The sequence below is a fragment of the Dromiciops gliroides genome, chromosome 6, assembly GCF_019393635.1.
Source record: "Dromiciops gliroides isolate mDroGli1 chromosome 6, mDroGli1.pri, whole genome shotgun sequence".
Taxonomy (NCBI): domain Eukaryota; kingdom Metazoa; phylum Chordata; class Mammalia; order Microbiotheria; family Microbiotheriidae; genus Dromiciops; species Dromiciops gliroides.
The window spans coordinates 107,314,799-107,327,988 of NC_057866.1; the positions used below are offsets into that span (position 1 = coordinate 107,314,799).

The following is a 13,190-nucleotide window of genomic DNA, read 5'->3' on the forward strand; positions in this document are numbered from 1 at the left end:
TCTTCTTTGGGGCCAGGCTTGCTCTTCAGTGAGCACTCATTAAGCACCTACTATATTCTGGATACTGAGCTCTACTGCCTTATGTTACAGACCTCAGCTACGAAGCTGCTGGCCACAGCCGAATAAAACTATCTCTGGAAATGTGAGACATGGATCAGCAGTAGAAATTCCAGCTGACTTGGAGACAATCAATGATAAATGGTTTACTTCACTTAACAATCTAAGTGATGGGGGGGGGGCAGCTAGGTGGCGCAGTGGATAGAGCACCAGCCCTGGATTCAGGAGGACCTGAGTTCAAATCTGACCTCAGACACATGACACTTACTAGCTGTGTGACCCTGGGAAAGTCACTTAACCCTCATTGCCCTCCAAAAAACAAAAACAAAACCCTACATCAAACCATCTAAGTGATGGTTCAGGGATCTCCTCAATGAGCCTACTTCCTCCGCTGGAATAGATTGCAACCTCCTTATCCCAAAAGATTCTTCTCCACCGTCCTCCCATCAGTCTTCTGGAAACAGAAGACCCACCCAGTGTCCTACAGCCCTTCTTAATGCTTCTTTTAATGTTTTGGGGGACCAATGTGATACCATTTGAGCTGGCCCGTCTCCTTTTCTGATTTTGCTTGTCAGAGAATCATAGGGCCATAGGTTTGGAGCCAGAGGGAGCCTCAAAGGCCATCTTGTCTTCTCTCTCTCCCCCTCCCCCCATCTTGTAGATAAACCTCAGAGAGGTTTAATTAGCCCAAGATCACAGAAGTATTCACTGGAAGAGTCAGGATTTGAAGCCAGAAATAAATCCGTTACATTTTCTACTGTTCCACGCATAATGATATTTTTTAGGAAACTTCTCATGCGCAGGTCATTGTTGGTAAGGTCATCGACCATACTTAAGGATGCTTGCATCTTTCCACTGCTCATTGAATCATCTGTGAAGTCATACGTAGACAACCGTAAAAAGGCATGAAATTGGTCTCTTTCCTGTCCATGGAAATGATTCTGGCCTTGCTGTCTGCAGACGTGCTCCCCCACTCCAGGACTAAGCTCAACATGTGGCCACAGTGAAGCATCTTCAGAGCAGGGGCCTGGAAGACAGAACCCATGTGGGATCAGAGCCCATGGGCTCGTATGGCACAGAAATTAACCTGACCTGCAAACAGATCAAAATGAACACCACACTGACAAAGGCCCAAGTCTGGTGCCAGCGTGGGGCCTATGGAGCCGTATCATTGGATAGGCTTCAGGGCTCCCAGGGGGTGTGACATCTCCCAGACACTGTGCCGTTGATGACAGAGTCTTCTCAAGAGCTCTTCCTGGGGATGTTATTGTCCTCACTGAAATCATAACCCAGAGGGGAATCAGAAGAGAGAGGCAGCAGTCTTCCAGATGCAGGCTCTAATTTCAAAATTGTGCTGCCATTGGAAAAGGAATCGAGGCAAAGGGAACCTCCTGTGCTGAGCTGGGAGGAATCCCATCAAAGGAGAAAAAAAGTAAGATGGGGGAGCGCACAGGGATTTAGGAAGAATCCTCCCCCTTTGACCCTTTGTGGCAGCCAAGTGATGTCCCACTGATGTATTAAGAAACCACAGCCCTCATCAAATACCACAGACAGGACATTTTAAGAAGAATGGGCACATTCACAGCAGACAATGTGGGATGTCCAGTGTGCGTCTGCTGTGAGCCGCCCACAAAATCTAGAGGTCCAACCCACAGACGCCCGATCACATACAGAGCAGAGGGGAAGACTTTTATCTATCCCCTGAGCTGCACATTGCATCAAGGCCGACTAAAAGATTTGCTGTTTGTGGCATGACAGGGAGCCCACGTTCTATAAGACCTCTGCTTTTGGCTAGAAATCTTTCATACCATGGTTCTCCCTGGTATTCGAAGCTTGTTCAGAAGTGGGAATGCTTCGCCAATCTGTTCCCTCTCCTCAGGAAGTCACCGTGAAGGAAAAGAATAAGGCATCGTCCGTTGCATAATGCCAAGAACAGTAGACCGAGTGTTTGTCAGCCCTGGGGCTGCTGCTAGCTCATTTGTGTGCCCCGAGTTTAAGATGCTTAACCTTTATGATCTTTGGGGTTTTTTATCTTCACTACTCTAAGCAGCTGCCTCACTGGGGAAGGGTTGGGCCACCAAAGGTGAACACCTTCAAGAGTCTCCTGGCATAAAATATTCCTGGCCTGGCATGAATGGTGGTGAGCAAAGTCAGAGTACTGATGCTTTTCTACTTTGATGACAATGCCCCCCAGTGACCCTCTTTTTATATGGTTAGAATTCCTAGCCCAAATATTTATAGCAGCTCTTTTTGTTGGGTCCAAGGACTGGAAACCAAAGAAGAATTGTAAACCATTTATGGTATATGAATGCAATGGAATACTATTGTGCTGTGACAAATGACAAAGTGGGCAGGTTCATAGAAACCTAGGAAGATTTGTAGGAACTGATACAGAGTGAAGTGAACAATGATATTTGTAAGGACAAATAACTTTAAAAACCTGCAGAACTTTGACCATTGACCTTCCAGGGGACTAGTGATGAACTATTCTGCCTACCTTCTGACAGGGGATGGACTTGGCCGGGGCGGGGTGGGGGTGGGGGGGTAGAATGAGATATGCATTATTAGACATGGCCAGTGTGGGAATTTGGGGGGTGAGATGGGAGGGAGAAAAAAAATGCTTCTTGAGGGTTTCATTTCCACATGTTGGTTGCTAAGTGATTATTCCACTTTTGTTCTCCTGAGCAGGAAGATGAGGCACCACCCCGACCCCCACTCCCTGAGCAATACAGCCCAGAGGACCCACCTCCAGCTGTGCCTCCTCTTCCTCGGGAAGCCACCATCATCCGCCACACCTCTGTGAGGGGCCTCAAGCGGCAGTCGGACGAGAGGAAGAGAGACCGAGAGCTGGGGCAGTGTGTGAATGGGGATTCCAAGGTGAGAGTTGGCTGGGAGATAGTCACAGTCCACTCACAGTCCAGGATTTAAGAGACAGACAGTGGAACCTTTGGAGGATGAACTGGAGGGCTGTGGGTCTTGTTATGTTCATTAGGATCTTTGTATGAACCCCGGGCTTAGGACTGTCTGGCTCTGCATCTGCTTTTCTATAGGTTGAGCTTCGTTCATATATGAGTGAGCCTGAGCTGGCTTCCCTCAGTGGTGACATGAACCAGTCCTCCCTTGGATTTGTGGGCCCTGACAGTGGCTACCAGACACTACCTGGGCGAGGTAAGGTGGGCCCTGGCTGTCAGTCGGGAAGAGAGCTAAGCTTCATCTTAATCATCGTCGTCTTCATCACCATCATCATAGATAATTGATAATTATAAGCATTGCATAGAAATGTAAGGTTTTCTAGGCACTTTATAAATATCTCATTTGATCCTTACAACTACCCTGTGAGGCAGGCGCTGTTATTATCCCATTTTACAGATGACCAAACTGAAGCAGAGACAGGTTAAATGACTTGTCCAGAGTCACATAGGTATTAAGTATGTGAGACAGAATTTGAACTCATGTCTTCTAGACCCCAAGTACAGTACTTCTATATACTGCCCCACCTAGCTGCTTCCTTTTACTAGGCATTTAATGTTGGCTTATTGGCTTGAGCTGAGCTGAATTTCCCTTTGGGGAGAGAAGAGAGAGAGAGGGAGAGGGAGAGGGAGAGAGAGGGAGAGAGAAAGAGAGAGAGAGAGAGAGAGAGAGAGAGAGAGAGAGAGAGAGAGAGAGAGAGAGAGAGTGTGTGTGTGTGTGTGTGTGTGTGTGTGTGTGTGTGTGACCAAAGATTAACCATGACAGGTCTGCTGCCAACCTTATTCAATGGGACCTGGACTTTGGGTGTGTCAGCTCCCGGTTCAGGCTTTGTTTGGAGATCGAAGGGAGCTGTCTCCCAAGACATTAACCTTCTGGAGGCTGGCGATAGAATATGGCCAAGGGCTTCAGGAGTCTGGGTTCTTCTTCTGACCCAAAACCCCAGTCAAGGCTTCAGGGATCTCTGTTCTTGAGTCACCTCCCAGGAGGCCTTCAGTTAGTGCCCCTGAGAATGGAGTTCACTTAAAAGTCCTAGGATGGAGGCCAGACCAGGAGCTGGGGGAGATGCCCTCTCCTTCATCAGGGTGAGGCTCATGAAAGAGGCCAGGCAAGGTGCTTTCCCTTCCCCACCAATGTCCCAGGCACTACCTCCCAGTCTGGTCTATTAAGGAGTCTGCCAGCTATTTATGCACACCTGGAGATAGAGAGCCCAGGTTTAAATCTTTGCTCTCCTCATCGCTACCTGTGTGACATTCAGCAAGTCCCCTAATATCTCTGAGTCACAGTTTCCAGCACCTAGCTAGGAATACCCAGTAGGCATTTAAATGCCTGTTCATTCATTTCCTTTTCTCTTAAATGAGAGAACAGGTGTAGATGACCACTAAGGTCCCTTCTAGCTCATAAGTCTATGAACCTGTGACCTTGGAGCATCCTCAATGGGAGCCCTTTGTTTTATATATGTGTAGGTATATATACATCCATATTTATTTATTAATTTCATTAAATATTTTCCAATTACATGGAAAACAATTTTTTAAACAATCATTTCAAAAAAATTTTAGTTCCAAATTCTCACCTTCCCCCCCTCTTTGCAAAGGCAAGCAATTTGATATTGATTATACATATGAAGTCATGCAAAACAGTCTGGGCCTTTGGAAGCGTGGCTGGAGAGGCCGGGTGGCTCCCTTTGGTCAGGCTTCCCAAGCACACCAAGGAGACTTGCTAAAAGACATATAGCTAATCAGAGACATGCCAGCATGAAGACGCAGCTCTCTTCACTATCCATCAGTTTTTCTTCCCACTGAATCAGGTTTCTTCTTGCGGGGTATTTATTTAGTGCAGCCTGTTCCCTCCTTCTGACTCCATACCGTGCGAAGAAAGGTAAGGCACTAGGCGGGCCGCGTCAAAGTGTGGGCTTTAGAAAGTGTTTCTGGACACCTGCAGAACTCTCAGATGAGGAAGAAGGGAAAGAAGGCCAATGTTTGGCTGGAATTCCCTCAGCCTCCCTGGCTGCGGGGCAGTGGGTGGGCGTGTTGTCTGTACAAAGGCCTCTTGCCAAGGCATCCAAGCCCATTTCTTTCTCTCCTTCTCCTTCCATTGCAAAGGTTTTTCCGGCTCCACATCCGGGCTCCAGCAATCATCCACCATTCCTTCCTACGTTACCCTCAGGAGGGGATTAAATGCGGATGGCTCAAAGGTAACCTCTGCAGGACGGCCCAGGGCTTCCATACTGCGCTGGCTCAGGGCTCCCACCCTCTCTGTCCTGGGCTCTTGTCACACCTGGGGCCAAGTACCTGAGATGAGCTAGACGGGGTCCTTGGTGGAGGCAAGAGAAATAACTCCTTAAGATCAGAAGATTAGTTGGTGGTCAGTGAAAGATGTGGAGGAGGGAGGGGGAAGAACACTTAGAAGGCCTTTTAAAAACTAAAATTTAAAACATTTTTTAAAAATCACAAGACCTGCAAGGGGCCTCTGAGACCATTCTTTTTTTTTTTTACAGATGAAGAAACTGAGAAAGGTAAAGAAACCTGCCCAAGGACACACAGGCAGTCAGTTGATAGAATCAAAATTCAAATCCAGATTGTCTGAATCCAAAATCAGGGTCCTTCCTACTGCCTCCCTCTGCTTTCCCCACCCTAAAATCTCCCATCCTTCCAAGTACTTCCTGCAGGCCCAGACTCCTTAATCATTCAGGAGTAGGATTAGAGTAGAGGGAGGGTCCTTTGAACTTGGGTTGAGTGAGAGGGAGCAGGAAAGTTTCTAGACGGCCCTACTTGCCCAGCCAAGGCTGGGGGCCAGGTTGCTCAAGTCTGTGCTTCCCAGTGGTGCTGCCCTATTTACATTTGCAATAGGGGAACAGGACTGGACTTAGGATTTATTATTTGTAGAGAACTCCGGATATGAAGCCGTCCTCCACCAACGCCTAGCTCTATTTTTTTCTTCTGCACCCTACTGTTGCCCAGAACACTGGGTGCCCACTTCACCGCCCCCCTCTTTGTTTCCCTGGCTTCCTTCAACACTCAGCTTAAATTCCACCCTCTGCAAGCCCTTCCTGTTCTCCCCACTGCTAATCCCTTCTCTAAGATTGCCTCCCATCTATCTTTGTTTTTGTTTTTGTTTTTGCAAAGCAATGAGGGTTAAGTGACTTGCCCAGGGTCACACGGCTAATTAAGTGTCAAGTGTCTGAGACTGGATTTGAACTCAGGTCCTCCTGAATTCAAGGCTGGTGCTTTATCCACTGTGCCATCTAGCTGCCCCACCTCCCATCTATCTTTAATCATTTGCATGTCATCTCCCCTATTAGAAGCTTAGCACCTTGAAGGCAGGCACTGTTTTTTCTCTCCCTTTGTATCTCTAGTGTACAATGCCTGGCACATAATAGCATTTAACAAAGACTTTTAAACTATCAGAAACCTTAATTTAACTCATTGGCTAATTGTCTTAAAGAGTTTCCTGAGGCCCTGAGAGGCTACTGGCTTGCCCAGGGTCCCGCAGTGAGGGTGGCTCAAAGGAACAGTGCTAACTCCTTCACCATCCTGCCTCTCTCTTTGGTCTGCAAGAGAATGAACCTATGTAGAGCTGCCAGTAGGCCTTTACCTGCCTCTGTGGCTCGACTGTATTCTCATCCCCCAAACTCTAATTCACCTGTTCTTAACCTTTTTTATTGTTGATGTCTGAAACCTACGAGCCTCTCCTTAGAATAATGTTTTAAATGCATACGATATAATACACAGGATTACAAAAGAAACCAATTATATTAAAATAGAGTTATCACAATGTAGATCCTGAGGTTAATTCACTGTAAATCTAGTATCCCAAAGCTGGGACTTCTGAATCATGCTACTTCATCATCTGTACCAATGCTGGTATTTTGAGGGTCAGTTCAGTTGTCACTTCTGAGTCATGTCTGACTCTCTGTGATCCCATTTGGGGTTTTCTTGGCAAAGATCCTGGAGTGGTTTGCCATTTCCTTCTCCAGCTCATTTTATAGATGGGGAGACTGAGGCAAACAGGATTAAGTGACTGGTCCAGGGTCACATGGCTGGTAAGTGTCCAAGGCTGGATTTTAACTCAGAAAGAGTCTTCCAGATTTCAAGCCCCCCCCCCCTTTTTTTTAAGTGAGGCAATTGGGGTTAAGTGACTTGCCCAGGGTCGCACAGCTAGTAAGTATTAAGTGTCTGAGGCCAGATTTGAACTCAGGTACTCCTGACTCCAGGGCCGGTGCTCTATCAGCTGTGCCACCTAGCTGTCCCTCCAAGCCCTTTTAAACTCAGGTCTTCCTGACTCCAGGCCGGGTGCCTTAACCTAAGCATCACCCAGCTGCCCTCGAAGGACAGTAGTATGAGTCAATGATGCCACAGCAGCTGGAAAAACTAATGAGATCCCAGGCTTTCTTGGCAAGGACAAGGGAAAAGGCTAGCCCCACTGTCCTCAGAAGTATTGTGTTCAGTTCTAGATGCCATGGGCTCAGAAGGAAAGCACACCAAGCCAGAGTGCCTCCAGAGACTAGTTACAGGGATGGTGAAGGAAAGAGAAGCCATGTCACTGAAGGAACTGAACATGGTTAACCTGGAGAAAGGAAAACTTTGGGAGTCCATATTTACCATCTCCCAAGAGCCAAAAGGCCATCCATCAAATGACACTTATCTTGCTTGGCCTCAGAGGGCAAAACTAGAAGCTCTTTGGGTAGGTAGACATTGTGGAGGCAGATTTCAACTTGATATAAGAAAAAATGTAATAATTAAGAGTCAGAGGATGCCTGAGGGTGCAGGGCTTGGAGTAAAACCTGCATTCAAATTCTGTCTCAGACACTGACTAGCTGTGTGACCCTAGAAAAGTCCCTTACCTTACCCTCTTTCAACTTCAGGCAACTCCCTAGGACTTAAGTTTAGAGTCACTGTCTACTTGTCTTCTGAGTTGGTAGGGAGGATTCACCAGTGGAGGTCTTTACACAGAGAGAGACTGAAGAGAGAAGTCCATAGGATCCTCAGCAAGAGCAGGAAGGGACTTCAGAGGCCGTCTCCTCTAATCCAGCCCCCTCATTTTATAGAGGAAAAAGTAGGGGGTCGGAGAAGTCCAGTGACTTCCTAATATGATACAGCCAGGTTTCAAATCCAGGACAGCTGCCTCCACATTCTGCATTCCTCCCATTGCATCATGATGTAGAAGGTTCCCTGCTCAGGTACAAGGGGGCCCAACTATCTTCCACACAGCTGCCAAATTAAACTTCCTATAACATGAGTCTGACCATGCTTCTCACTCCTCTGTCTCCCATGCCCTTCACAGCCTGGCTCCAACCAATCTTTCCAGGCTTATTTCATATTCTTCTCTTTCTCTCCTCTTTCTCCCTAATCTCAGCCGCCTTCCGTGCTTTTGCCCAGGCTGTCCCCCATGCCGAGACCTCCTCTTTCCCCTCCTCCGCTCCAAGGCCTAGCTGATGTTCCAACACCTAGAGGAAGACTTTCCTCATATCCTCTAGCATTGGTGTCTGCTCCATCCTCCTCAAGTAATCACTCGTGTACAGTTTTATTGACGTGTTATTTCTCCCCATCAGAATGTAAGTTTCATGAGGGCAGGGACTGTCTTCTAAAATTCTGGTTTGCATCCCCAGCCTTGTACACATGAGGTGCTTAATAAATCCTCGCTGGATTGGATCATAGAACCTCTGAGGTCTCTTCCGGCCCTGAGATTATTCTCTATCAAAGTGTTCTGCAGAGGGAAGGAGTCCGTACTAGCCATCTGAGTCCTTCTGTGTTTGGGGCCCAGCCACTGAGGTTGTGTGTTCTGTGTGTCGCATGTTTCCTTCTTAGAGATCCAAGAGTGCCTTGGAACGGCTGTATTCTGGGGACCACCTGAGGGGCAAGATGAGCGCCGAGGAACAGCTAGAGAGGATGAAGCGCCACCAGAAGGCCCTCGTCCGAGAACGCAAGAGGACGCTGAGCCAAGGCGAGAAGCAGAGCACGTCCCACACCTTCAGCCGGCACAGCCCTGGAGACCTCGGCTCAGTATGTTACTAGGAGGACCGGGCTGGGTGTGAGAGCCATTGATCCTCCCCCTCTGCACTTTAAGGCAGGGCTCCCTGACCTCTGCCTGAGCAAGCTGTTGGTTCCAACAGGGTCAATACACCTATTAAGGGTTTTCTCCTCAAAATGAGGGCTGTGTCTAGAGCAGGGGAAAGATGGTCAAAGAATGGGATGGTAAATGTGAGAGAGTGGGGAGAGAGAGAGAAAGAGGGAGGGAGAGAGAGGGAGAGGCAGACAGAGAGACTCACTGACTCTTAGTGGATAGGAGATGTCTACAGAGACATCGTTGGTCTAGAGTTCACTTCATGACTCCCCTGGAGAGGCCATTCTAGGAATTCTCTACAAGCCTTTCAGAACTTTACAGAATTTTTGTATGATGATTGGAAGCTGGATTCCATTGATTTCCTAGCAAAGGAGCACAATAAAGTTACTGTCAGTGGAAACCTTAAAGTGCACGTCATAGAAGGGGTTATGGATGTGTGTCAGGGGCTCTTTTAGTGAACTCTGGCTTCAGTCGGGATCTGAAGGATTCTTTCGGGAGCCAGGACATGTTTTGGCTCAAGCAGAGAATGTGTGAGTTTGTGACGCTCCCCTGGGTCATTAACCGAAGCCAAGCTAACAAAGGGAACGTCCTAATTCCCAGGAGTCCAAATGGCTATTAGATGTCTCTCTCTTCTCCCCCCGCCCCCAATTTTAGTTCAGTTTTGTGTTTTGTGTCTAATAGTGTGTTTCCCTAGATGTTTAGCCTGATTCTTCCTTACCTAATTCATTGCACAAGTTTTCTTGCTTTTAGAGTTATCGCTCATCATGCCTCTAATGCCACCTGTTTTGTTTACAGAAGCTTCTAATTTGTGTTGGACATTTCACAATTAGCCTACTCTGTTTTTACCAGGCTTCATTGCATTAGCAGCTCTGCCTTAATAGCTAAGCCAAGTCCCTACTCCGAGTGTGACTTCTCCTTCTCCTTCAGTCCTTGTCTAGCATCCTCTCCTCCCCAACCCAGTAATGCTGATTTGCAGTTCATTTGTCTCTAGTCTCTGCATTGCTGATCCGTTCCCTGCCAGGGAATACCAGCAGAGAGCTAAGCATCACAAGTTTATTCAAGTGAAGCCCTTCACCCTGAAAAGTATAAATATGTTCACAATCTTTGCACATTCCAGTGAGCTATGCCGAGTCTAAGTATTTTTTTTTCATTCTAGTTCATCTGATACATGAGCACAGTTTCTTAATGATACCTTTTGCTATTGTGTTGACAAGCATTAATGATTGGATTGAATAACAAAAACATCCCCCTCCACCTCCTACCTATAGTCAAGCAGCCTGTTTGTAGCTATTAGTTGAGTGGCCAGAGAGGTGAGCTCCGGGAGAACTGACGTGTACGGAGCTGCAGATGTCCACTGGCTCTCTCAGCCGCCGTGTGTGGGTTACTGACCAAATAAGGTAACATTGCCTTTTATTTTTCAACTGGGTGTCTCAAAATGTAGAAAGAGTACAGATAAAGAATGACTCATAAGTAGCTTCTGGTGGGTTTTTTATTGTTGGGTTTTGTTTTTTGTTTTTTTTTTGGAAGAAACACATGTACAAGTCTCTGCATTGACACCAATAAAAATGTTGCTTGACAATAATGGATTGATGTGTTTCTTACTAGACCGCACCATAGAATACAGAGGCCCTCTCCTTTTGTGGAGGCAATCAAGCCTGGCTTAAACAAACGAGTAGCTGTCACTCTTCCAAGACTGGAAGAAACTGCAAGTCTTCTTTGTTGATCACTTAATAATTTCTCTATCACAGGAGCTTCAATACCCTAATCATTTCAGACATTTCAGAATCATTCACCAAGGGGAGAGCGATGACCATTTTGGTACATAGTGCGGAGAACTTGTGCATGAATGGGTTGAAATCAGCTGGTTTTATCTTCGTTATTATTGACATTGGCATTGTTGACAGATGTGCCCAGGACTCTTTGGGGATCTGAAAAGTGGGGTGTGGGGAGGATGAGGGAAGGGAGAGGACAGACATCTGCCACTTTCTCAGAGAAGAAAGACATGGATAAGCCCCCTTCACAATTCGCAATAACATGGTCAGCATTAACACTTTTTAGGACACAACGGGGGTAGAAATTGGCCTTTGCTGCTCTGACCATAAAGCATTTTAGGGAGGTTCACCTTTGTGCAGAAAGAATGTTATTGGAAGACTCACACTAGGCAGTGTGGTTTTGCCATTGAATTAAAAGTAGCCTCACTGATTCCAATGTGAACCTACTTTAGTGTCAGAGTGAGTCATCTCTGAAGCTCCCTCAGGTTCTATATGCTTAACCATGGGCTGCCTCATTAGTTGCCCTTAATAGCTATTATATATGGAAAGGATTCTCTAAGATCCCAATTCTACCAAAAGATCAGTGAAGGCCTTTGTTTTTCCCTATTTCCAAGTCCAATATATTGATCCTTTACTTGAGAAAAGAGGGCCCATGGGCCCACCTGGGCTGGTAGTTACTGTCATAGCATCATAGATTTAGAGCAAGAGGGGACCGTAGAGATTATTTAATTCTATCCCCTCATTTCATAGATGAGGAAACTGAGGTCCAAAGAAAGAGGATTTGTGAAAGGTTACATGGGTAATAAATAGCAGAGCCAGTATTTGAACCTATGTCTTGGGATTCCATATCCATCTTTGTTTCCACCATATCGGCCCTGCGGTCCATGTTTGTTAGCCTCACCAGCATGCAGCCCTCTAACTTGTTTACACAGTACAACGATTGGGAGATTTGGATCAGGGTCCTGGCTGAGGGGCTGAGGTTTACCAACCGGCCCCCCCAGCTTGCCCTCATCTCCACCGAGGGGAATGACTCCGAGTCAGCATCCTAAAGTGAACAGACATCCCTTGGGGCTAACTGTGGGCTCCAGCTGTATTTTATAAATGCAGTTAATCCCAAGATTCCAGATAGGCATCAGCTATTTACTCCTTAAGATGCTAAGCCTTGGGAAGCAGGCTGTTTGTTGAAAGGGTCAGAGATTTTCATTTTCCTATGGAGCTTTTCGATAATGACTCCCAGCAGCCTGGGTCCCCCAAAAGGAATGGCAGGTCTCAGTTGGTGGGGGGAGGGAGGGGGAAAATGATCACTTTTTTAACCCTTTTGTGTCTGTTACCAGTGGAAGCGAGAACAGGAGTTTGATTTGCAATTGCTTGAGAGGGTCATGCAAGGAGGCGAGAAAGATGAGGATGGCTGGCTGAAAGTAAAGGCTACTCCTGTGACCGAAATGGACCTAGAGCCTCAAGACTATGACATAGACATCAGCAGAGAGGTAAAGTTGGCAGGGCTGGCACCTTACTGATGGAAGCATCGCCTGCCACGGGCTTCCTTCTTCTCTGTGGGGCTCTCTCAGGCCGGGTGTGCTAAGTGTTTCTTCCTCTGGATTACAATAAAGTGTTTCCTCCATAATCCCTCAAAGGACGTCGTTGGGCTCCGTAGGTGAGCCTAGTGTCTCAAAGCCAGCATCAGGACCGAAAATAGTGTAGAGGAGATAGATGTCAGCTTGACACCTGTTAAAGAAATGTTCTCCAATTGGGAGCTGGATGAATCCCTTGAGTTAGGGGGAACAGGCTTTGCGAGGGACAGGGGTGAAAGGAGGCAAGCTCTCATGGAACAGAAGGCGGCAGTGAAGAGTCCATTAAGTGCCTACTCTATGCCAAGCACTGTACCGGACACAGGGATATAAGGACAGAGAATGGGAGAGATACCTTTCCACTTTTCTGGTTCTCTCCCTGTGTTCACTCACAGGATTGCGATAAGACTTGGGAAACTGAAGGAAGAAAAAAAAAGAACAAAGACAAAGAATGACATAGGCCCTGATGCCCTCAGGGGGCTTATGTCATACAGAAAGAGACAATCCATATGGATGAGTTTGAAGAGGAAAGGAAGGAAATAAGCACTTATCAAGGGCCTACTATGTTCCAGGCACCGTGTTAAGTGCTTTACAAATATTTTCTCATTTGAGCCTCACAGTAGCCCAGGGAAAGGAAGGGAACTGCAATGTGCTAAGTATTTTACAAACATTATCCCATTTGGTCCTCACAACAACTCAGGGAAGGGGAAGGGAACAGCCATTTATAAAGCACCTACTACGTGCTAAGTTTTTTACAAAT

General features: G+C 46.8%; 1 protein-coding gene across 8 annotated transcripts in view; it reads left to right on the forward strand.

Moving 5' to 3' along the window:
* The window catches only part of PLEKHA7 (pleckstrin homology domain containing A7), a 264,352-nt gene that overhangs the window by 238,103 nt on the left and 13,059 nt on the right, over window positions 1–13,190 (forward strand). For all 8 annotated transcript variants that reach the window (XM_043972486.1, XM_043972494.1, XM_043972485.1 and 5 more), the window contains 5 exons: window positions 2,746–2,934; window positions 3,108–3,225; window positions 5,130–5,221; window positions 8,835–9,029; window positions 12,197–12,349. In XM_043972486.1, the coding sequence (XP_043828421.1) occupies window positions 2,746–2,934; window positions 3,108–3,225; window positions 5,130–5,221; window positions 8,835–9,029; window positions 12,197–12,349 (747 nt within the window). The remainder of the gene's footprint in view (window positions 1–2,745; window positions 2,935–3,107; window positions 3,226–5,129; window positions 5,222–8,834; window positions 9,030–12,196; window positions 12,350–13,190) is intronic.